Here is a 24,618-nt window from a genome sequence, read left to right as displayed (position 1 = left end):
CCACCTAAAAGCCGCAATGTCACTGAACGACGTGAGTAGAATTATTCCGCCAAATTCACCCACATCAATGCACCAATAGCCATGTAGTATAGCTCATGATAATTCATGCTCATTCTTTGGTCAAAACTACGCAATTGTTGACATTTGACCCACAAGCAGAACAAACTACATCAGCACAACATTCTTGTTTTTTTCCCCCCCTTCTTTCATGGTGACATAGCATTCATGGGTGAATTGCCCACTTCATTAGGAAGAGCGGAAATTGAACTTAGTGAGGAGACCAGTGTAGGCAGTAGAATAGGTCATGTATTTTACTAAATTCTTTTTTCATGAATTTATTTATTATAGAGTATTGTAGAGGCGTTTGAAGTGCTCCTTCCATGTTTTTTTGAAAATTCTACCAAGATGGTGGCCACTTGTCTCGTGCTACTTGTACCTCAATCTTCTAACATTGGTTACAAAGACCAAGTGTTTATAGTACTCACTTGAAAGGAACTCAAGCATTGGAGATGCCATGGCAACTGTTGCAGAGATGTGGGTGAGTTTGACAATAAGAGCAGGCAGCAGCTTGATCATGATGTCAGGCATCTCCACCGTGCACATTGTAAGAGCCACCACACACTGCTTGGCACAGCGGTAAATGAGGCCTGTCTCAAGACACTGGACCAACTCTCTCTACAAGAGAGAAAGGAAAGGTCATTGCAATTGAGTTCAAGTATGAGTGTACTTGGAACTCTTTCACTCCGCATAAATAGTAGCTATTACTATATAGACAAAATTTTGGATGATTAATGGTCAAAAGGTCAAAAATAGCTCAAAGGTTTAGTGTAATGGTCAAAGACTGCTTCTACAGACTGTGGTTTTTTACTTGTCTTGATTGCTCCAGATAGGTGTGGTAGGAGGTGATTGCTGTTAGGACAGGAACCACTGCCAGCTGAACATCCGTTCTTGAAAATCCTTCCGGTGTCTTCTTCAAACGTTCTGAAATCAGCCTGTCTGTCACCTACATGCAAAAGAAGCAAACCTGAGTTGTGTCTAGGCCTGTCACAATAAAAAAAAAATTAGACAATATTTTCCAAAAAACTATTACGATAAATGATAATTGTGAGAATTCAAGATCAACGAATCCACGGTTCGCAAGTGGACTTCGCCAAGTCAAGAAGACGAAGCAGAGTTTCCGCGGAAACAAGGTGAGGTGGCTGGATTAATGGGCAAAGAACAGCCAGGAGAAGCATCTCTACAGTCACCATTCGACCGGGGGCAATAACACTTGCAGAAGAAATGAAAATCGAACATTTTCAAAGAGGTCAGTCTTGGTGCTTTCATTTTATGAAACGGTGACATCTATCCATCCGGGTAAGGACTACCATGGCGCAGCAACTTCCGGCGGATTACAAGGAAAAGATGGCCATATTCCGCTCCTACTGCAGTAACAAGATTGCAGACAAAAACATCCACCCCAACCACATCACCAACATGGAGGAGGTGCCGCTCACCTCCGACATCCCGGTGAACCACACTGTAGCGAAGGGGACCACCACGGTAGCGATACGCACAACGGGGCACGAGAAGTCGGCTTTTACTGTTGTGCTTGGTTGCCATGGTAATGGATAGAAACTGCCACCTTTGGTGATTTTTAAGAGGAAGATGCTGCCTAAAGAAAAGTTTCCAGCCGAAGTCATCGTTAAGGCCAATCAAAAGGGCTTGATGGACGAGGAGAAAATGAGAGAGTGGCTGAGTGAGGTGTACGTAGAGAGACCGGATGTTTTTTCCCACGCGTCACCATCCCTGTTGATCTGTGACTCCAGGCGCGCCCATGTCACAGCCGCTGTTGACATGGGCGCCACCATATGTGAATGGATTGTGGATGCTTGGGCTAAGGTATCTGCTTTGACTGTTGTCCGAGCTTTCGCAAAAGCCGGCATCATTGCTGAACAGCCCCCCGGCAACGAGACTGACTCTGACAATGACGAGAGGGAACCCGGCGCGTTTGTTGGAGAACTTGCCCAGCTGTTCATTTCGGATACAGAAGATGAGGAATTTGATGGATTTGTGGATGAGGATTGATCCAAAAATAACGTGAGTACATTGTTAAATACTTCAATAAAGTACAACCGAACTCAGTTTTGCTCCCGCTGCCTTTTTAAAAACATTGTTTTAGCGTGCATGCATGCTACCATATGTTTTAAGCTAGTGTATGTTTTACCATGCCTGCGCCCAATAATACGGTGTGCCTTATGTATGTGTTAAATACAGAAATAGACCCCATAACTGAGACTGCGCCTTTTAATACGGTGTGCCCTGTGGTCGTGAAAATACGGTAAATGCGCGGTGACATCGTTTACGCACTCGCGACGGAGTTCATATGCGACGGAGATCTTGTTTTTAACTACTTCTAAGTTGTTTTTATTGTTTTGTTTTTTTACTATCGTATGAAAACAATCCCAACTACTATGCTGAATAGACGACGGACCCCCATCCTGATAAATGATGTGGCGTTCCCAACGAAGTGCGCATGTCACTTGGCTGTTCCAATTAAATGTAGTGCACGTCATGTATACACCCGCTCAGAATAGATCACGTCACATGTAAACAGTTGACCAGAGGTCTTCAGTCAGAATGACAAAAGTCTCCATGTAAAACCCGCAACTGTGTGGTTGGCCCGCTGAAGACGAGCCCATCACCTGTCATTCCATGCCAATGCCGTCCAAAGACGTCATTAAGAATCCATCTATTCCCTGCCAATGCAGTCTAAAGACGTCAATGGGTTTTTTTTAACGGGTATGGCTGGGGGAGGGTCTTATGCAGTTTGTGTGTGATCGTCAAGCCACTGGATAACTGGAATGAGGATTGGCATCCTGTAGAGGGCAACAACGCCTTGAGGTGAATGTCCCACCCTCAGAGGAAGAAGGAGGGGTGGGCCGGTAGGGGACAAGAGACAATGAGAAGAGACAAACAATGGCTGAAAAGAGAGAAGACAAAATAAAAATAAAAACGCTTTGGTACTAGAAATTTATTGCGCCAAGGCAAGAAAAATATTCCTGCGACTGACAGGATTGACGCCTTAGATCATGGGGAATAAAGGATGACGCTCCGAGCCGATCGCTTTGTTCCAAAGCTATCGCGCAAAATGCCGGCTCATCCATATGGCGAGATGCTCTCAGCCGCTTGCTGGCTGATCCAGGCCGATGAAGATCGACGAACTCCGGCAAAGACAAAGGTAACTTGTTTGCAGCTCACGTTAGCTACATTTAGCGAGCAAAGACGCTCCTTCAATCCTTGTTACATAAAAACAGAATTTAGTCCCACTAGTTCACATTACAATGTAACATCTGTTGCCAGTACTGATTTGAATTTTCCATTTCGTCCATCTTGCAGGAATTCAACACCCCCGGGTCGAGTGTCTTTTAGGATTGGGAAGAAGAGTAATGTGTTGTTGTTTTTTTACTCTTGCAAAACACGTCATCAATAAAAACTATTCTCTAGTAATTATATGTATTTTTTTTAAACTTACAGGTTATGCATCCAGCAGACGTTCGACTCCCATTCCAGTACGCAGTGCAGACAAAAAAAGGTAATTGAAAGCTTTTTTTTTTTTCGACGTCCCACGACAGCAATTTCGTCAATGTATTTTTATAGTAATAGTTATATTTGTAATCTGCACATGTTCTGCTTCAAGCAGAAGTAGTGACTGGTTTCAAGGAGAATGTGTGGGAGGCCCATTTGTTCATACATTTTTGTCTAATGTAAATTCTGTACTTGCACATAAATATTTTTTCAGTCAAAAGTACTTTCTCAGTGTTGTTTTACGTTCAGATGTTTGAGATTTTCACAAAAAAATATATATATTGCTGTCAAAGTCATTGTTCTGCTTGATCTGTCTGCTTTCACAAAAAGGCTGTTTTCTCCATTTTTTTCTACCAGAACAGATTTGGCTGAACGTAGCCTATATTTGACTGCTGATTACTAAAGAACAGTATAAGCTAGAGAGAAAACGTTTTTTCTGATGAAAGAAGAGAGTCTGATCTTTCATTCGGAAAATCTGTGAAATTGCTCGAAAATGCCTGGCAATCTAGGGGTTCCCTGCTCAGGAAACGGCTGGCAGTGAATGAGTTAAAATACCTGTACACATTGACCTTTGGTGTAGTCAACTACTGGCTGAATAATGTGTGCCGCTGAGGTTATGATTAGTAAACACTTAACGCTCCCATGTTTGTGGTAATTGGGGACTAACACAAAACAACTCGTAGAAGCGCTGACATTTTAAACGACTTTGCCACGATGGAGCGAGCTGTTTAGTTCCTTAACTCGCTACCTCATTAGCTCACCACAGTAATGACAATTTATCGAGTATAGAAAAACTATCGTGTCGATTTTATTCATTAAACAATAAGTTGACAGAGTAATTATTGTGACAGGCCTTGTCATGTCACAGAGAAGTGGCTTTGATAGTGTACATACTGTACATGGTTTGACTGGGAATGTCCTACCATGCAGCAGAGAGAAGAACAAAGCTGGTCTAAACTGCAAGGTGATGTTAGCAGTAGAACTTTGTACTGCAGCGTCCAAGGCAACTTCTCCAGGACCAATTTCAGCACCTTCCAATCAGTCTCCTGCACAAATAAAACAAAATGGTGTTGATGAGTATTCAAAGTTTTAAGCATGTGAAGCAAATCTTTTTCTTTTCCTTTCGGCTTGTCCCGTTAGGGGTCGCCACAGCGTGTCATCCTTTTCCATGCAAGCCTATCTGCTGCATCTTCCTCTCTAACACCAACTGCCCTCGTGTCTTCCCTCACTACATCTATCAACCTTCTCTTTGGTCTTCTTCGATCTCTCTTGCCTGGCAGTTCCATCCTCATCACCCTTCTACCAATATACTCACTCTTTCATCTGGATGTGTCCAAACCATCCAAGTCTGCTCTCTCTAACTTTTCTACAAAACATCTAACCATGGTTGTCCCTCTGATGAGCTCATTTCTAATTTTATCCAACCTGGTCACTCCTAGAGAGAACCTCTTCAGAATATCTCTTCTCCCTGTAGCCTCACTCTTTCCCCTCCACCCCTCTCATTCATGCACATATATTACTTTGGCTAATCTTCATTCCTCTCCTTTCCAATTCATGCCTCCACCTTTCTAACTGTTGCTCCACCTGTTTCATGATTTCACTGCAGATCACAATGTCATCTACAAACATCATGGTCCACGGGGATTCCAGTCTAACCTCATCTGTCAGCCTATCCATCACGATTGCAAAGAGGAAATGGCTCCGGGCTGACCCCTGATGCAGTCCCACCTCCACCTTAAACTCCTCTGTCACACCTACAGAATACCTCACCGCTGTTCTGCTGCCCTCATACATGCCCTGTACTCGTCATACATACTTCTCTGCCGCTCCAGACTTCCGCATGCAGTACCACAGTTTCTCTCTGGGTACTCTGTCTTAGGCTTTCTCTAGATCCACAAAAACACAATGTAGCTCCTTCTGACCTTCTCTACACTTTTCCACAAACATCCTCAAGGCAAATAATGCATCTGTGGTACTCGTTCTAGGCATGAAACCATACTGTTGCTCGTAAACACTCACTTGTGTCCTGAGTCTAGCCTCCACTACTCTTTCCCATAACTTCATTGTGTGGCTCATCAACTTTATTCCTCTATAGTTCCCACAGCTCTGCATATCATCCTTGTTCTGAAAAATAGTCACCAGTACACTTTTCCTCCATCCCTCAGGCATCTTCTCACCCGCTGGAATTCGGTTAAACAAGCTGGTAAAAAACTCCACGGCCACCTCTCCTAGATGCTTCCATACCTCCACAGGAATGTCATCAGGACCAACTGCCTTTCCATTTTCCATCCTCTTTAATGCCTTTCTTACTTGCCCCTTACTAAGCATTGCCACTTACTGGTCCACTGCTGCTATTTTTCCTCATTCATCAACTCCTCAAAGTATTCTTTCCATCTATCCAGCACACTACTGGCACCAGGCAACACATTTCCATCTCTATCTTTAATCACCCTAACCTGATGCACATCATTCCCATCTCTATCCCTCTGTCTGGCCAACCCGTATGAATCCTTTTCTCCTTCTTTAGTGTCATCATATGCCTCTTGTTTGGCCTTTGCTACCTCTACCTTTGCCCTACGTCGCATCTTCATGTATTCCTTTCTCCTCTCAGTGTCCCACTTCTTCTTAGCTAACCTCTTTCCTTGTATGATTTCCTTTACTTTGAGGTTCCACCACCAAGTCTCCTTCTCTCCTTTCCTGCCAGAAGATAGACCAAGTACTCTCCTGTCTGTCTCTCTGATCACCTTGGCTGTACTGGTCCAGTCTTCTGGAAGCTCGTCCTGTCCACCGAGAGCCTGTCTCACCTCTTCCCGAAAAGCTGAACAACACTGTCTTGTCTCAGCTTCCACCACATGGTTCTCTGCTGTGCCTTTTGTCTTCCTAATCTTCCTCCCCACCACCAGAGTCCTCTTACACACCACCATCCTATTCTGTCCAGCCACACTCTCCCCTACCACTACCTTACAGTCGGTAACCTCCTTCAGATTACATCGTCTGCACAAGATGTAATCCACCTGCGTGCTGCTACCTCCGCTCTTGTAGGTCACCCTATGTTCCTGCCTCTTCTGGAAAAAAGTGTTCACTACAGCCATTTGCATCCTTTTTGCAAAGTCTACCACCATCTGTCCCTCCAAGTTCCTTTTCTGAATGCCGTACTTACCCATCACTTCTTCATCACCCCTGTTTCCTTCACCAACATGTACATTACGATCTGCACCAATCAGAACTCTCTCTCTGTCTGGGATGCTCAGAACTACTTCGTCTAGCTCCTTCCAGAATTTCTCTTTCACCTTGTCACATCCTACCTGTGAAGTATAGCCGCTAATCACAGTTTTAGCCTCATCACTCGATCTGACACTCTTTTCACCTGTAAGACATTCTTAGCTAACTCTTCCTTTAAAATAACCCCTACTCCATTTCTCTTCCCATCTACCCCATGGTAAAATCATTTAAACCCTGCCCCTAAACTTCTAGCCTTACTGCCTTTCCACCTGCTCTCCTGGACACATAATACATCAACCTTTCTCCTAATCAGCATGACACCCAACTCCTGAGATTTTCCTGTCATAGTACCAACATTCGAACTCCCCACTTTCAATTCTAGGCTCTGTGCTTTCCTCTTCTCTTTCTGCCTAAGAACCTGCTTTCCACCTCTCCTTCGTCTTCGACCCACAGTTGCTAAATTTCCACCGGCGCCCTGCAGGTTAACGGTGCCGGTGGTGGATGTTGTTAACCCGGGCCACGACCGATCCGGTATGGAATTCTTTAGAAGAACGCTCATATTTGTTTGGCAAAGTTTTAAGCCGTATGCCCTTCCTGACGCAACCCTCTGCATTTATCTGGGCTTGGCACCGGCCTACAGTTTGCACTGGCTTGTGCCACCCATAGGGCTCCATTAAGCAGGTGGAGCAAATACAAGACCATAGCCATAGCTACTCTTATTTAGTCCTTGCACATCTCTAATGCAACCACTGTGTGTCTTTTCAAGGAGAAATGAGTTGAATATAATAATCATGTGTACCATCTTGAGGCACTGCAGGAGAACACTAAAAGCAGGTGAGTAGGGCAGGTTGGCAGATCGTATTGTTGCGGTGATAGAAGAAGGTTGAGGAGTGGGAGGAGGAGGGCCACTGGCAGGGGGAGATGTTGGCTTCTTCTCATTTGGTCTTTTTTCTGGCTCCCTGAATCATTGAAAGACAAAAGCAATATGAAATCAATCAGTGATTAAGGGTTAGAGTGTGTGCGTGTATGTGTGTGTGTGTGTACACGCACTAACCCCATATCACAGTAGCAATAAGGGCTAAACCTCATGGCACCATCTTTGTTGGGGACACCAACGCGATGAAGAGAGTCTGCTCGCATCATCAGGAAGAAGTCAAACACCTAAAGACAAAAGAAAGCGAACTGATCAGAAATGAATCTTGTAAATGTAGTTGCTGTTGCACTTACCTGTAGTCTGATACTAGAAGCAATCATAGAATAGTATTTGTTCTTGTAGTGGAGCTGCAGATGGCTGATCAGCAACTCATAAACACGAGTGGCGTGGCTGGCTGGTAGACTGTAAAGCTTGCTCTAGAGGGGAAAACAATTCACACCATCTTAATGTAATCAGCAAAGAAAAATATGAAAGATTAGTTCAAAATCTAAGGAACTGGTACCATGTTTTCTGCAGATTAATAACAAAACAACATTGCATTTATTTTTTTTGTCAGATGGTCTGTCAAACTGTTTTTTATAAATTCCTTTCATTTTAACCAGTGGTTTTCATAATCTTCATTTAGTAACTTAAACATTAAATAAAAATAATTGCTATTAAACTACCTGAAGAATCTCAAGTAGTCCCAAAATCGCAGTCCTGACATCCTCCATAGGAGATTCGGCTGTGTGCTCCCTCTCTGAAACGTCAACAGGTCCTGAACACACCAGAGAACGACTGGCAACCTAGAAAGCGGCAATCAGAACACACTTGACACATGCTACGGTTTAAAATACGCTGTTTAATCTGCTCATACCCGCTCAATAATGTCCAACAGGCTAGTGAAGTGGTGGGTGTTACAGCCCTCAGCCAAGTCCACCAAAAGCTGGGTAGCTTGTTTTGTTACAGCCAGGTCTCGGTCTTCAGCGATGCCACTAAGCTGGGGGATCACTACCATTTCTATCAGCTCATCCTGAGGGAGAAAATAATGATGAAATTCTATTACAATTAGGGTCATTCATTGTTGAAAAATAACAGTCCCTTTAAACACACTTTTCCATTTCCACTTTCTTACAATTAATTTCACAACTGCTATTAAAATTGTATCATCTGTGACAGCATCACGTCAAACGGAAAATGCGTGGAACAAAAATTAAGAGCATGCGCTACGGTATTTCAAATGATGCAGAGGGGCGCAACAATATTAAAATAAAATTGTATACATACCTCATACAGTTGACGGTTAGTGCTTAAAACAAAAGACAGAATGTGAAGCACTTTGATCCTGATCACGCTGCGGCCCTCATTCCTTTTAGGGAGACCGTGGACCGGAACCATCATGAAACAACAGATTCAGGGTGTGTGGTGGACTTAAAAATACTGTGTCAAACTATAATATCAGTGTGTTTATCCCACCTAAAGAATTTCTCCATGAGTCGGTGAAGGCTCTGAATCCAGCCGTCCTTGGCGGGCTGGATGGACTGGGCCCTGTACGAGATGAGGGTCAGCACTGACGCATCCTTGCACACAAACATAGAGGGTCAAAGATATTGTATGTAAAAAAAAAAAAAAGGCTGCTAATAGTATGGGGAAATGCACAAGACTAACAGGTCTTTTGTCGGCACACTTCTCCACTAGACTGAAGAACTTCTCTGTGGAACCATGGTAACCATTCTGCTCATACAGCTCTTCTACTGTTGTCAACAGCTCATAGACGATTGCCTTCAATTCAGCACTGCCTATTGCCTATGAGGACAAATAAGAACATTCCAGTAAAGAAGGCCTTTTGCATTGAAGATATCAGGTTTGTGTGTTTGTGCGTGCCTCCGCATGTACCTGAATCTGCTGCAACAGCCGCTCTATGATGCCCAGCAGAATGTCCCAAGTAACGACTTGCAGCTCCTTGCCGTATTTCTTGATCAGCCGGGTGATAGAGAGGACGATTTCATAGGACACCACCTCGTTGGCACAAGACATGGCCTTAACGGTAGAGAGCATATCCCAGCAGTCATCTTTCCATTGTGTACCATAATTCTATTGTGTGTGCTTGTATTCTGTGAGGTAGATTGCTTTATCCATATACAATGGTGCCTTGAGCTACAAGTTTATTTCATTCCTTGACTACATTCCTTAATCAAAACATCTTTCTCCATTGAAATGAATCAGAATCATCTTTATTTGCCAAGTACGTCCAAAACACACAAGGAATTTGTCTCCGGTAGTTGGAGCCGCTCTAGTACAACAGGAAATTAATCCATTCCAGCCTTCCAAAAATAAAACAAGAAAAATAGCACTCTATAATATTATACTTCACAGAAACGTACAGTAATGACAAAATTAAATGGAATTTTAAAGCATTTTATTTTTGTCACACTTCCTCACATTGTGCTGCTCATTTTGGTGTTCAAGACAGACATACGCATATACTGTACTGGAGACTCAGCTCCCCTCTGGGCTTCTGAAACTGGCAGTAATATTAGTCGTTCTTTGCAGAAGGTAAAGAATATATGCCTGTGAATATTGTTATATTTCTGTCTACATGTGTTGCTACCATTTGTGTTCAGATATCCACAGCTCAAAGGGTAACAACACCGTCACAGACAGTAGATGCTAATTGTTAGCCCGTGTGCCTTTGGTGTTTCCCGTTGTATGCTAGCATTGAACTAGCAGAATCTACGTAGTTGCTTGAAATACACAACATGTAATCCTCTTTTTTTGTTGATTTTAAACTTTGACAGTAACCTTCAGCTGAGAGCTGTAATAAACAGCTTGAAGCCTTCATTTTGAAGAATATTTACTGTTATCTGCCAAAGTGCTGCTTGTTGTGAAGTGATTTGAGTCACCTGACACCAAAGACTACTCATCTCATCAACGGCTTGTATCTCAAAGAAGTCATATCTCAAGGCAACACTGGAATACATGTGAACAACCCTCATATCATACCGAGATGCTTCTATTATATTGCATGTATAACAACATATTCGAAAGACCTTTCAGTCAGTTCAACACCAGTGCAAACTACAAACAAAACAAAACTTAACCTAAATCTAAACTGACTATTATCTTTCAAAAGGCAGGATTTCCCCCTACTACAAAAAGTGCAATATATTGCATTGGAACTCCTCAGACTTTCCGGGTAAACCTAATAAAGTATTATAAATAAATAAATGCTAAACAATAAAAATAATAAATGGTAAAAAAAAATAGTCATTGTGTGCATTAGGGACTATGCCGTTTCTTCAGGTGTAGAACCAGGAGTGATGCGGAGATACGAAATTATGACAAAAACAGCATGGGTTGCATATGTTTTACCTTGTAAAAAGAAGGCAGAACCAGTGTGGGGGTGTTTTTGAGTGCAGGAAGCCTGTGTGCTCCCCACAGTGCCATTCCAATAAAGAACACAGCTCCTCTCAACAACGGGGCATCTTCCATGTACACCCTGAGGGACAAGACGGGAGGTCAGGGAGACAAAAACGAGTGAACCATACCAATCTGCAAAAATGAATTCAAAACAACAAAAATACCATGGCAACAATGAACAATGAAATTCTTACTTTGCTAGTTCCCCATCACAAAAAAAAGATGGGTGCTAAGCAATGTACATAAGAACAATATAAAAAGAGTTTGATAAAGTTAGTTTATCTGCAAAAATGTGTATGTCATGTGCAAAGATATAATAATTTAGCTATTTAAGTATTATAGGTTGCGGAGGTATTGTACAGTTTAGATATTCAAGTATGAGCAGGATTACTGAAATATTGCACACTGTGCTTCACAACTCGAGATTGTATGTTTTAATGTGAAAGAGGGCAGAATAGTAACAATACCTCTCTTCCATTATACGGCACATTGTGTAAATAGCACTGTGGCCAAGGTGAGTCCCACACACTTTCCTCATCAACTGGAGCAGAAGTAGTAGCACGAGACAACAACAAACAAGAGGAGGCGGCAGTTCATTATTTAGTCCTTTCAAATTGAGAGCATTCATATGCATTTCTACCTACATTCCAGCAGGATTCACAAAACTCTTTGACATTGACTGTGCGACACAGTGTGATGATGAAGACACCGAGAGAGTCTGAGGGGAGGCAGTTGTAACACACCACTGCATCAAGGACTTGAAGAGCCACCTGAAACATAAAAAACAAGGATCAGGTTTGTCAAATGCTGCAGTCCATAAGGTCATGCAAAACATTTTTGTAAAAAGTTTGGTTTTTCCAAAATGTCACTACCAATGTAAGAATTTTGTGTACCCCTTTATTCCAAATAAATGGTTGCATTCATTCATATTCTGCATCAAAATAATGGATAGTCAAATTGACCTACATTTTTAATAACTTGAGTACACGGAACCAACCTCAATATCTGTTGAAGAGGTTGTTCTGTTGCACAGAAGACAGATTTTCCTGCAGAAAAGCAAAAATCTCAATCATAGCCAGTTAGAGAATAAGGAAGGACAGCAACATTGGTGGTTTTGACTTACTGGACCATGATGGAGACATTTTGGTCTAAGTAGCAGCTGTTGAATTTCACCAGATTAACAAGAACATAAAGAAAGTCAGAGGTGAGACCTATGTCCATCCACAACAGCACAAAGCGAGCTAAGGAAGAAGCCAAAAAGAGATGAGAAAATATTTAATGGTAGATGCAGTGAAAACTTGAAAATTGCTGAGTAGCACAAAAAAAAACGATGATTACTACAATTGCCATTCTAGTGGCGTTATGATGAAGACCCTAACAATGACCCGAGTGAAGCTTTTTTTATTTCAGCTCATTCACCTATGTCTTCCTCAAGGTATGTGATGTCCTTCCCATTCTCAGTTAGGGCCTTGAAGACTTCCAGTCTATCAGAAAGATCTTCGTTGCATGGTTGATAGTCTCTGATCACATTGAAAAAGTAAGCTCTCAGGGCCCCAAGTCTCTCACCCTTCCAAAAGAAACATGAATGAATATGTCTTTGGAAATAGATGTGTTAAGATTTTGAAGACTTGTCTATGTTGTATGTATCAACCTGTCCCTGGATAATGGCCCTGAGCAGCTGGAGAACAGCATGTCTGGCCTCAGGAGGCTGTTCCTGTGTCAGAATGTCCTCCACAGCTTTCCACACTGCCTCTACTGCATGCTGTGAAACATACACACAGTATAAATGTAGGTTTTCATGCATTTACATCCCCCACAATATGAGAGCACTCACCTCCTCAAATCTTTTTGTTTTGGCAAGATCACAGATGTGATTTACTGTGCGAAGACGGTTATTTAGGCCACATTCGGGGTGGAGCTCCTGAAAACAAAAGATGGAGAGAGGGAGGTAAAAACTACAGTGGATATAAAACGTTTTACACACCCGTTCAAATGCCAGGTTTTTGTAATGCAGAAAAATGAGAACAAGACAAACCATTTCAAATCTTTTTCCACCTTTAATGTGACCGATAACGTGTACAACTCAATTGAAAAACTAATTGAAATCTTTTAAGGGGATTTTTTATTTTTATATATGTACAGTTGCACAAATATGCACACCCTCAAGCTCATACTTTATATTGTAGCATCTTGGATTTGAGCGTTTTTGGTTAAGAGTCTATCAATGTTGCATATATTGATATGGCAATATTTGCCTAGTCTTCTTTGCAAAAATGCACCAAATCTGTCAGATTGTGAGGGCATCTTCTGTGCACAGCCTTTTTCAGATCACCCCACAGATTTTCGATCAGATTCAGGTCCGGGCTGGCTGGGCCATTCCAAAACCTTTATCTTCTCCTGGTGAAGTTATTTTTTTGTTGATTTGGATGTTTGCTTTGGGTCATTGTTGTAGCTGAAAGATTAACTTCAACCCTTCATCTTCAGCTTTCTAGAAAAACCCTGAAGGTTTTGCCCTAACACTATCTGCTATTTGGAAATGTTCATAATTCCCTCCATCTTGACTAAAGCCCCAGTTCCAGCTGAAGAAACACAGCCCCAAAGCACAATGTTGCCACCACCATGGTTCACTGTAGGTATGGTGACGAGCAGAGTTGCGTTTGCGTTTAGTAACCTCTTAGATGAGTCATCAGTGCGCTCCTGGGGTAATTTTGGTCGGCCGGCCACTCCTGGGAAGATTCACCACTGTTGCATGTTTTCGCCATTTGTGGATAATGGCTCTCACTAGTTTTCACTGGAGTCTAATCACATTTTCCACACAGGGCCATGTAGGTTTGGATTGTTTTTCTCCCTTAATCCCATTGAATGGCAATAACCTATGGAGTGCCTCAAGGGTCAGTTCTTTGACCAGCTCGGTTTCTGACTAGAACAAAGAGGTCAGACTCAGAACATATTACTCCAATTCTAAAGTCTTTACACTGTCTCCCAGTCAGCTTTAGAATAGATTTTAAAGTTCTGCTACTGGTCTATAAATCACTAAATGGTTTAGGTCCTGAATACATGAAAGAAAGTTTGCAGTAGGGCTCTGAGATCTACAGCATTTAGCTATTATGCTGCACACAAATGGAGTAAGTTGCCAACAGAAGTGACGTCAGCCCCAAGTGTGAATGTTTTTAAGTCAATCTTAAAAACTCTTCCTTTTTCTCATGCTTTATAAATCATTTCCACTTTTAAATATTTCTTGCACTGTACGCTGTTTTAATTTCACCTTTATATTTCTCTTTGTTTTAAATTTTTTTTAATTCTTTTAATCATGTCAAGCACATTGAGTTACCTTCTGTATGAAATGTGCTATATAAATACATTGTTTTGTTTTAATAATAAAAACCATTAAAAAACTGTATTTTGTGTTTACTTGTGTTGTCTTTGACTAATATTTAAATTTGTTTGATGATGGGAAACGTCTGACAATCATGCAAGGAAAAAGAAATCAGGAAGGTGGCAAACTTTTTCACACCCGTGTATATCACCCACCACTATCAAAGAGAATAGAATGCGAAGCTTTCCCTCCTCCTGTTGTTTTTTTGTAATTACAGTACAATACTGGAGAAATAAACATCACCAACTAGTCGACTCTAATTCCATCACATTAACATCGACTTGAAAAAATCTAAAGTCATGGAACCCCTAGGGCATGCTGAGCTTTGACATACATGAACAATCTTTATAGCATACCTTGATGATATCAGCTGTAATGATAAACTCAGAGGGTTTGTGGTCACTCTGTTTGCTGGGAGGACGTGGGGGTCCCAGCCCAAATATCCCCTTCACCTTGTCTTTTAAGCTTTCCTTGCTTGGTTGTTTATTCATCCTTTTGCAAAGCAGGGTACACAGGCTGCAAAGAGAGTGAAAAACGTTTTCAAGATTTGCGTACTGATCTCTCTCTATTCTGCAGCATTGTTTTGTTTTGTTTTCTGCACATCATACAGCAGAGACTGACGCTTAAAAAGGAGACCGCAGAATAATAGACTGTAGTTTTTCTTAGTGTCACGTGGCAATTGAATTGAAATTGAAGAACCAAAAAATATTTATTACAAGTTAATCAAACACCTTCTTGAGTGAAAGCATTATAGAGTACTGCGCAAAGCAAATCTTATTAAAGTCAGATTTAAAATACAAAAGAATGCTTGAACATGCCAGCTGTTTTGATGTTTTTTGTTTACCATCAAAATAAGATATTCTTGTCAATTCAGATATATTGCGGGTTGCAACTGAGTAATACACAAATCATAGGTAAACCCAGATTTCATGCAGTGAAAATTTTCATGCGACAGAAAATGTGTTAAGATTAGGGAATATGTTTTAATTTAAAGAATGATTGCCACGTGCACTTGACAGTGAGGAGCACAGGGTAAGGGAGCAAAGCAGATAAACAACCCCTTCTCTGCTTCCAATTAACAACGATATCGTTGTAAATTGATGTCTGGCCAGAGGACATTGTCATCATTAGGACTAAAGGGTCAAATAAGACAATTGCATCATGGCGCTGCTGACCCGCTAGCTTTAACACTGACTGCAGGAGGCTAGCATTCCTTGACTGCTAAACACCTCCTTCCCCTCGTCCGCTTGAACAACTCTCACCTTCTTAGGGTTGAGTCCTTTTATGTGTCATTCAGTCACAGCTTCGTCTCTGCAGCTAAAGCAGTGCTGGCCACGTCTGTACATTGAATTCGGATTAAATGCACCCGCGCGAGGGTTGTCCTGTGGCAGACGCAGTCCTCCACTCCCCGTTCGAGATCAGATGGCACACCGATGGTCTGACACGGAGACTTCCGGGGGAGGGGAAACACGTTTGTTTGCTGTGCTTACTCCTGGGAAATGTCGTTCAGTGCTAGCCAAACACCGCTGTTGACAAACACTTTTGTTTTCATCTAACCAGACTACCATACATATACTCCACTGTGTTTTTCTTTCAATATTAATGAATTGATCATATTTTAGCTCATTTAAACCTGGTGTTATATACATTATCAAAGAGTTCACACTTCTCCCTCCCCCACAAAACACCACACTGGCTTTAGTTCCGTCGTGTCCCTGCTTTCTTATCGTCCGCTGTGACCGGAGCATGTGTAATGCAGTGTGGTGTTTCAGAATGGCCTCTCCTTATTTCTCTCAAAACATGACAGTTGTCACTCGGAGAACTGAGAAGGCTGCCAGCTGCACCACTGGTGCCCCTCTCCTATCCAGACGAAGAGACGCTGGTGGCATTTCCTCGGTTGCTGTGAAAGTAGAAGAGGAGGAGGCGAGTGTCTCCCAGCAAACACCCTCCTTGTCAACACCAGGTAATGTTGAAGTCGAAAATATTCAATTGCTCCTAATTTCTTCCTGGAATGTTGAGACTAGTTCAACTCTTATTTAAGTGTCCTCGTGGAGTATTCTACTTGAGGGAGTAGAAAAATATAACAGAAATAATGTTGTTGCACAAGTGTGTACACTTCTTGTAACTGGGAATGTTTAGAATCAACCAATTACATTCAAAGTCTTGTTAAATAGAAGTCATTACACACCTGCCACTATATAAAGTACCTCTGATTAACCCCCCCAAATATATAATATTTTGCTGTTTTAGTAGACTTGTCCTGAATTTTTTGCAGTCAGATCTTACAGCACAAGTCATGCTCTGCACTCCACAGAGACCTACTAGAGCAAGACATGTCACCATCACACCTCTGACTCCCCCTCCTGCGTTGACCATCCACGAACAGGATGTGAGATGTATCTTCAAACAACAAAAGATCAACAAAGCGCCTGGCCCAGACCTTGTCTCCCCGTCCTTCCTCAAAGTCTGCACGGACCAGCTTGCTCCAGTCTTCAAATAGATCTTCATCATATCTGTGAAGTACCATCCTGTTTCAAACGCTCCACCATCATCCCAGTCCCCAAGAAACCTGCACTCTCGGGTCTGAATGACTACAGTCCTGTCTCCCTGACATCTGTGGTCATGAAGTCCTTTGAACGTCTCGTGCTGGACCACCTCAAGAGCGTCACAGGTCCCCTGCTGGACCCCCTGCAGTTTGCCTACCGAGCAAACAGGTCTGTGGATGACGCATTCAAAATGGGACTGCACTTCATCCTAGAACACCTCAACGTCACGCGGACCTACGCGAGGATCCTGTTCTTGGACTTCAGCTCTGTGTTCAACACCATCATCCCTGAACTCCTCTCCTCCAAGCTTCTCCAGAGCAGCATCTGGCCTGCCATCTACCAGTGAATTAACAGCTTCCTGACGGGGAGAACACAGCAGGTGAGGCTGGGGGATACCACCTCATCCACACGCACAACCAGCACCGGGGCGGCCCGAGCATGTGTCCTCTCTCCGCTGCTCTTCTCTCTCTACACAAACGACTGCACCTCAACGCACCCGGCTGTCAAACTCCTGAAGTTTGCAGACGACACCACAGTCATCGGCCTCATCAAAGACTGTGACGAGTCTGCGTATCGATAGGAAGTGGAGCGGCTGGAGCTGTGGTGTGGCCAACACAACCTGGAGCTGAACACGCTCAAGACTGTAGAGATGATCGTGGACTTCAGGAGGCATCCTTCGGCACAGCTGCCCTCACGCTGTCCAACTGCCCTGTATCAACTGTCGAGACCTTCAAGTTCCTGGGAATTACAGTCTCTCAGGACCTAAAGTGGGAGATCAACACCAACTCCATCCTCAAAAAGGCCCAGCAGAGGATGTACTTCCTGGGGCTTCTGAGGAAGCACGGCCTGCCGCAGGAGCTGTTGAGGCAGGACTACACAGCCGTCATCGAATCTGTCCTGTGTTCATCAATCACAGTCTGGTTTGGTGCTGCCACAAAACAGGACAAACTCTGAGTGCAACAGACAATCAAAACTGCTGAAAAAATTGTCGGTACCCCCCTACCCACCCTTGAAGGGTAAAAATCATTTCTAAGGCATTAAATATACCATGGAACACAGTAAAGGCATTATCAAGTGGAGAAAATAAGGCACAACTGTGACATCTGTGATATCTCTCCAAAATTGGAAGCCTTAAGAAAGAAAACACTTGAAATCTCCCAAACACATGTGGGAAGATTTGTTATGGTCCGGTGAAACCAAGGTTGAACTCATCACTTAAAGAACACCATACCAACAAGTAAAGCATTGCAGTGGCAGCGTCATGTTTTGGGGCTGTTTTTCTTTAGATTGAGCTGGGGTCTTAGTCAAGGTAGAGGGAATTGTGAACAGTTCCAAATACCAGTCAGTGCTAGAGCAAAACCTTCAGGCTTCTGCAAGTTAAACTTTTTTTTTTTAAGAAGATCTGAACTTGATTTGGGATTAATCAGAGGCAGTTCAAATGGTGGTAGTTGTTTGTTTGATTTTTGTTTCAACTGAGATGTGTAAGTTATACGGCTAAATAAATAATTATATTCTGTATATTGCTATCCCCCCTTTTTCAATTTGAAATTCTTCATTCTCTCTTGTTATCAGATGGTAGTCAGGACCGCCTCCAGTTGGCCACCGCGCAACCAAAACGAGAAGCAGATTCTCTGTCGTTATCGTCACATGGCCGCAGGCAGAGACAAGTAAAAGTGGAGTATGATGAGGGTGTTTTGCCGGCGAAGACGAAACACTGGCAACCTCCTGATTGGAAGAAACAGTTAGGGCACATTCGTGAAATGAGGAGCAGCCGTGATGCCCCCGTAGATAACATGGGAGCAGAGAAGTGCTACGACGCAGAGGCTCCGGCTAATGTTAGTGTATATGCACAGTACACTATATGTCTATATACTGTATACGTTTTAAAAAAAGACTTCTGAATACGTACCCTGATGTATATGACGTCACACAGGTGAGACGCTTTCAGGTTTTGGTGTCCCTGATGCTGTCTAGTCAGACCAAAGACCAGGTGACGGCAGCTGCCATGCAGAAGCTCAGAGCTCATGGCTGTACTGCAGAAAAACTCCTGTCGACTGACGACGAAACTCTGGGAAAACTCATCTACCCAGTCGGCTTCTGGAGGGTAACGCCACAAAATCCACATTTAAAAGTTATTATCATCAGTATGCAAATCATCCTTCCGCTTCCTTGACATTGCCGTTTCACTATTCCTCTGAAGAACAAAGTCAAATTTCTGAAGATGACAGCAGCCATGCTCGTGAAGGATTATGGAGGCGACATCCCAGACAGCGTGGAGGCGCTTGTCCGTCTGCCAGGAGTTGGACCCAAGATGGCTCACCTTGCTATGGATATCGCCTGGGACCAAGTGTCTGGTATAGGTGGGGACAAAGTCTAAGCATGTGGAATCACTTTTCAATCAAATCAAATTAAAATAAAGTTGCCACTGCCACAGTTGGATTTTTATGTATACAAATTTATGGGGCACCAGCAAATAGGAAGCAAGTCTACATACAAGAAAAAGTGCTTTAATACACTAACCTTTTTTTTAAATCTTCACACCAAAGTAGTGTAGTTGTTAGCCATCTTTGCAGGTGCAACAGCATTTGGCCTTTTCATGGTCACGAGACACCTAAGTGGGGCTGCTGATGTCATAGCGCACAATCATTTGTATGCATTTGTAAATTTTAATTCCTGTTGATATACTGCTTCCTTGGGGCAAAGGGCTACGCTGCCTCAAAAATCACAGACAAGACATGGCGAGTTGGCTGAAGCACAGACAAATTTAGACATAATGGGGGTTATGTGTAACCAACTTCCGCATTCATCAAAACCGAACTAAGCACTTCCTTTCAGTTCAGGTTACTGGTGAAGCACTATGGCAGGAGACCGGGACAAAGCACCCGTAGAAATATTAAACGTCTACAATGTCTTTTGTTTTACACACAATGTCTTCAAGAGATGCCAAGATGACTATATCCAATGTTTAGGCTTTGTTTGTGTTTAGATACAGTATATATCATACATTGTCTGAAGACGCCAGCAAAAAAGAAAAAGATATTCTAGCAAGTTCGGGTTCAAACCATCATGTCAGCCCATCGTTATCATAGATATCATTGAGCGCACAGGAATTCTGCCAACCAATTTTCTGATTTGGTAACATGACATTCCGCATAAAGCCCATTACTCCTCAACAGCAGGAATTTTGCAAGACCCTAAAAGGAAAAATGTTGCTCGCTAAAGATAGGGCTGTAAAATTATAAGCCTGACGGATCAATTGTCCACTCTGACTTGACTTCTTCATCCACTAATTTTGTAACGGCTTCTCCACCTTAACCGCAGTATGCTGAAATGTGAATATTTCACTGCCCCGTCCGCCCCCTCCTTTGCAGGCTCCTGCCCATGCACCACAAATGCCGACAACAAAGAGTGGGGAAAATACATTTCAAAATGGTCTTGCATTTCATTATCACAAGTCTTTTTAATTGGGAAGACTACAGTCCACATTTGACCCTTTTGCACACACCAACTATCTGGATGGGTCTTTGGTTGAAAAAAAACCAGGAGAATTTTGCATTTATAACCTGCTTGCTCATCTAGTGTATTTTGAACAGTTGCACAGTTTTGCAACAAATTGTGATGTTCCATGTTACACAGTTGGAAAGTTTGCAAATGTGTACACATTTTCTATTGTTAGTTGTTCAGTAATGGTTGTTTGAGGTTGCAGCATTGAAACTTGTTGAACTTCTTCTCACAGGCGTAGACACACATGTGCATCGGATCTCTAACAGGCTCGGCTGGCTCATGAAGCCCACCAAGAACCCAGAGGCGACACGCAAGGCCCTACAGGAGTGGTTACCTAGGTAAATTCTCTGACCCTTAAAATCTGTTCAGTCTGTCTTGTAAGTAATAAATAGTCCTCAATTTCCCTATTAATGCCACTGTTAACAAAAAACACCATAATAATCAATAACTGTTTTCATGCATAAAGGCTTTTAAATCAAACTGATAATTTATGAAAGGTATTTTTGCTACCAGGAATGTAAGTGAACAAAAATAGTAATGTGTTCCTATTCATCGTCTTGTGTTAATGCTTGATAACGGTTACAGGGATCTCTGGAGCGAGATTAACTGGCTGCTTGTGGGTTTTGGACAGCAGGTTTGCCTTCCAACCAACCCGCTCTGCTCCCTGTGTTTGAACCAGCATAGCTGCCCGTCTGCTCACCAAAGTTCTCCTGCAAAGCGGCTAAAAGCTTCGGTTCTAGCCTCTTCCTTCCAAACAAAAGCTGAATCTGGACAAGAAACTGTTGTTAATGAGGAGATGATAAAAGAAGAGCCACAGCCGGTTAATCCCACCACACTGAGAAGGAAGATGAAAAACAAGATTAATCACTAATTTAAACCTTCTCTTGGATTATGTTGAATAACATGGATTGGTGGTTAGAGGGATTTAAATGGTTTTACCCACTTAAAACACTTTGTAAGTTTAGGAACAAAACAAATACTCTGCTGTTGTTGCTGCCGTGGGAAACAGTGCTGACATTAATTTGGAAACTCCTATTACAAGATCACTTTTGTCTGTCCACTTCACTTCAATCTGCATAAAATCGCACGAGGCAAGCAATTTTCTTGGTGGAGCACAATTTGTACACAATGCAATTCGAAGTGCTTTTCAGCTACATAAAAACACAAGAAGGAAAATAAAATAATTCCATGAAACAAAAATAATAATTAAATTAAAAGAGAGGAGTGCAAATAAAATCATTTCAGTTGTCCTTCTCAAGGCATTGAACCGATAACAACTGGCCTGTACTTGAATATTCACAGGCAACTTTCAGTTGTCATATGTACAGCTAAATACAACTGTTGTGTCAAAGTTGAGACCTCTCACATCTTCTGGAAGACTGTTCTAGATCAATGGCTCTCAACTGTTTTCGACCTGGGACACACATTTTTCTATTGTCACTAAGTCGTGACCCACTTACAGAAGTTAGGAGCAATAAAGAATGTATTTTTCCAAAATAGCCTTTGAAAGAATGAATGTTATATTTTTAAACATAACTACTCACACCTACATGTTTGAAGTGCCTTTCAGAGCACCGTATTAAGAAAATGAAAATATCAACCCACTTTTGGGTCCCGGCCCACCAGTTGAGAATCACTGTTCTAGTTCTAGAGTTTAGCAGCATAAAACTGAAATGCAGCCTCACCATGTTTAATCCTGACTGGGCATTGGCAAAAGACTACTCACTGAGGGTCTCAGAGCCCCAGAAGGTTCGTATGGCTCTAACGTGTCGGACTTAACTTTGGCGCTTGACCATGATGAGACTTTTATACAAGCAGAGCTGTTCTGAAGTCTCTGCAGAGACCTGAGCATTGGTCATAATTCCTGGTTTTGGTCAGGACTCCAGCAGTAGCTGTCTTATACAGTGCTGTGAAAAAGTGTTGGGCTTCTCCTCAAATTCTTAGATTTTTGCATAGTTTACCCACTTTGTTTAAGATTATACAATAATTGTTAATATTAGACAAATATAACCCAAGCTAACATAAAATGGTGATTTTATGTTATTTTTGGTCAGCAGCAACTCTGTCATGGATGTCATTTTTGCCCAGTCTCTTCCTTATTGTTGTGTCATTAACTTTAACTGAGGCAAGGGAGGCCTGCAGTTCTTTAGAAGTTGACCTGGTTCCTTTGTGACCTCCTGGATGAGTCGTTGCTGTTCTCTTGGGGTAATCTCTGTAAAATGCCCACTCCTGGTAAGGTTCACTACTGTTCCATGTCTTCTCTACGTGAGGATAATGGCTCTCCCTATGGTTCGCTGGAATCCTAAAGCTTCAAAAATGGCTTTTGTCACTCTTTCCAGACTGATAGATGTCAATGACTTGATTTCCTCGACTGTTCTGGAATTTCTTTAGGTCCTGTCATTTTGTTGCATCTTTTGTCTGACTTGATTTTGTCGGGACAGATTCTGTTTAAGTGATTTCTTGATTGAACAGGTCTGGATGTAATCAGGCTTGGGTGTGATCAGTGACAATTTATTTAAAAAAAAAATTATCAGCCACAATTAATTAATCATTTAACAATGACAACAATGTTTTCCATAATAAATGAAATCACCATTTAAAAACAGCATTTTAAGTTCACTTGGGTTATATTAGTCTATTTACATTAGTTTGATGATCTTAAACATTAAAGTGGGGAAACTATGCAAACATATAAACATTTGAGAAGGGGCCAATTCTTTTTCACGGCACTGTAGCTCGTTTAGAGAGCCCAGCGTGGAAGCTGTTTACCTGCTCGAGTTCAGCACTCATGGATTTGTTTCTCTAAATCAAATTTAGAAACTATTCCTTTGAGTTTGGCCTTTTTTTTTTTAGGTAGTAAAAAACCTGCTCACTTTATTGATTTCATTTGACTGTTAAAATTAAGTCTAATATGACCCCGAGGTTTCTAACTTGGATTAAGTTTTAGAGAAAGAGTCTCAAGGTGATAACATGTTCTTTGTTTCTGTGAGCCAGAGACAACTTCTGTCTGAAAATTGTTTTGCGTCCACACACTAATCTGCTCGATGCCGTGACAGAGTGAATCCGCAGGCTGATGTTATCCTGCCGTCGGTGACCCGTAGATCTGAGTGTCATCTGCGTAGTTGTGGTAGGACACTTTATAGCTGTGCGTTAGCTGGCCTAATGGAAGCATGTATAGAATCAACAACAGGGGTTCCAGTATTGACCCCTAGCAAACCGCACAGATCATAGCCGTTTGCTCTGAGACACGGTTACAGATTTCAACAAAGTACACCCTGTCCTCTCGATTGGATTAAACCAGTTTAGTACCAGAGATTCCCACCCAGTGTTGTAACCTCTGTAATAAGATCACATGGTCGACTGTGTGAAAGGCAGGTCCTGCAGAACTAAGACTGAGACTTTGCCTGTATCTGTGTTCCGGTGAATATTATTTGTCAACTTGATCAGAGCTGTCTAAGTGCTGTACTAGGGCGTAAAGCATGATTGGAAAGTATCAAAAACATAATTAGACAGGAGAAAGTCTGTAAGCTGTTGATGTACAACTTTTTCTAGAACTTTGCCGAAGAATAACAGCTTTGATGGGCCTGTAGTTCACTACTGTAGCATCAAGACTGCTCTTTAGGAGAGAATTAATTTCAGCAGATTTGAAAGCCTTTGGAAATCTTCCAGTCTGAATTGACATTGACTAGATGAGCGAGTTGTAGTAACTAACTGCTCAGCATAGACTTTAGAAATCTAGCGGATAACTCATCAAGGCAGCACGTTGACGGCTCAGACTGCAGATCATTTCTTCAACTGTTTTGTCAGTGACAGGTGTAAAATGTGGCAGCTCTAGGTGTCTAGCTGGCTGCAGAGTAGTTGAGTTTAAAAAAAAAAAAGCATTTTTAATGCATTGAATTTTGTCATTAAAGTGTATTACAAACTAATTGCACTTAGATGTATAAGTTTGTTCTAAGCGCAGTAAAAAGGGAGGGCTTGTTAATCTGTTTACTGTGGCAAACAGGGTACGAGAGTTTTTACAGAAGTTTGAGATGATTTCAGAAAAATAACACTCCCTTGTTCTACGCAAA

General features: G+C 42.1%; 2 protein-coding genes across 11 annotated transcripts in view; one reads left to right on the top strand and one right to left on the bottom strand.

The window, feature by feature from the left end:
- The window catches only part of tsc2 (TSC complex subunit 2), a 45,550-nt gene extending 26,458 nt beyond the window's left edge, over positions 1-19,092 (bottom strand). For 7 of the 9 annotated variants that reach the window (XR_009788031.1, XM_061769583.1, XM_061769587.1 and 4 more), the window contains exons 1-22: positions 15,761-15,965; positions 14,855-15,014; positions 12,957-13,043; positions 12,774-12,884; positions 12,542-12,689; positions 12,246-12,363; positions 12,120-12,168; positions 11,767-11,892; positions 11,590-11,663; positions 11,075-11,201; positions 9,599-9,742; positions 9,371-9,508; positions 9,179-9,282; positions 8,990-9,071; positions 8,580-8,735; positions 8,389-8,508; positions 8,017-8,139; positions 7,844-7,950; positions 7,589-7,748; positions 4,491-4,613; positions 869-1,003; positions 486-675 (exon numbers count right to left, since the gene is read on the bottom strand). Coding sequence is in view for 8 of the 9 variants with exons in the window: in XM_061769583.1 (XP_061625567.1) it covers positions 486-675; positions 869-1,003; positions 4,491-4,613; positions 7,589-7,748; positions 7,844-7,950; positions 8,017-8,139; positions 8,389-8,508; positions 8,580-8,735; positions 8,990-9,071; positions 9,179-9,282; positions 9,371-9,508; positions 9,599-9,742; positions 11,075-11,201; positions 11,590-11,663; positions 11,767-11,892; positions 12,120-12,168; positions 12,246-12,363; positions 12,542-12,689; positions 12,774-12,884; positions 12,957-13,043; positions 14,855-14,989 (2,557 nt within the window). In the remaining variant the exon portion in view is untranslated. Of the gene's footprint in view, positions 1-485; positions 676-868; positions 1,004-4,490; positions 4,614-7,588; positions 7,749-7,843; positions 7,951-8,016; positions 8,140-8,388; positions 8,509-8,579; positions 8,736-8,989; positions 9,072-9,178; positions 9,283-9,370; positions 9,509-9,598; positions 9,743-11,074; positions 11,202-11,589; positions 11,664-11,766; positions 11,893-12,119; positions 12,169-12,245; positions 12,364-12,541; positions 12,690-12,773; positions 12,885-12,956; positions 13,044-14,854; positions 15,015-15,760; positions 15,966-18,953 lie in introns of those variants that run through there. The other 2 variants (XM_061769585.1, XM_061769591.1) reach the window with 2 other exon arrangements.
- nthl1 (nth-like DNA glycosylase 1) lies at positions 15,989-21,647 on the top strand. Of its 2 annotated transcripts, XM_061769595.1 has the most exons (7): positions 16,320-16,461; positions 16,813-18,525; positions 18,617-18,879; positions 18,978-19,148; positions 19,245-19,404; positions 20,781-20,886; positions 21,134-21,647. In XM_061769595.1, exons 2-7 carry the CDS (start codon positions 18,483-18,485, stop codon positions 21,417-21,419), a joined length of 1,029 nt encoding a protein of 342 aa, XP_061625579.1. In that variant the 5' UTR covers positions 16,320-16,461; positions 16,813-18,482; the 3' UTR covers positions 21,420-21,647. The 2 variants fall into 2 exon arrangements, with proteins under 2 accessions (XP_061625578.1, XP_061625579.1); XM_061769594.1 differs by lacking the exon at positions 16,813-18,525 and having other exon boundaries at positions 15,989-16,461.
- The last annotated feature ends 2,971 nt before the right edge of the window (positions 21,648-24,618 follow it).

This window comes from Phyllopteryx taeniolatus, chromosome 4 (genome assembly GCF_024500385.1).
Source record: "Phyllopteryx taeniolatus isolate TA_2022b chromosome 4, UOR_Ptae_1.2, whole genome shotgun sequence".
In the NCBI taxonomy this organism is placed as follows: domain Eukaryota; kingdom Metazoa; phylum Chordata; class Actinopteri; order Syngnathiformes; family Syngnathidae; genus Phyllopteryx; species Phyllopteryx taeniolatus.
This window is presented reverse-complemented; position numbering and strand designations above follow the sequence as displayed.

What these genes read in the sequence shown, in the direction of transcription:
- nthl1 (XM_061769594.1), top strand. Translation starts at nt 16,245, where the DNA reads ATGTGTAATGCAGTGTGGTGTTTCAGAATGGCCTCTCCTTATTTCTCT. An exon ending in ACCCTCCTTGTCAACACCAG is followed by an intron (nt 16,462 to 18,616) that starts GTAATGTTGAAG and finishes TCTTGTTATCAG; the next exon opens with ATGGTAGTCAGGACCGCCTC. An exon ending in GGACCAAGTGTCTGGTATAG is followed by an intron (nt 19,405 to 20,780) that starts GTGGGGACAAAG and finishes TTCTTCTCACAG; the next exon opens with GCGTAGACACACATGTGCAT.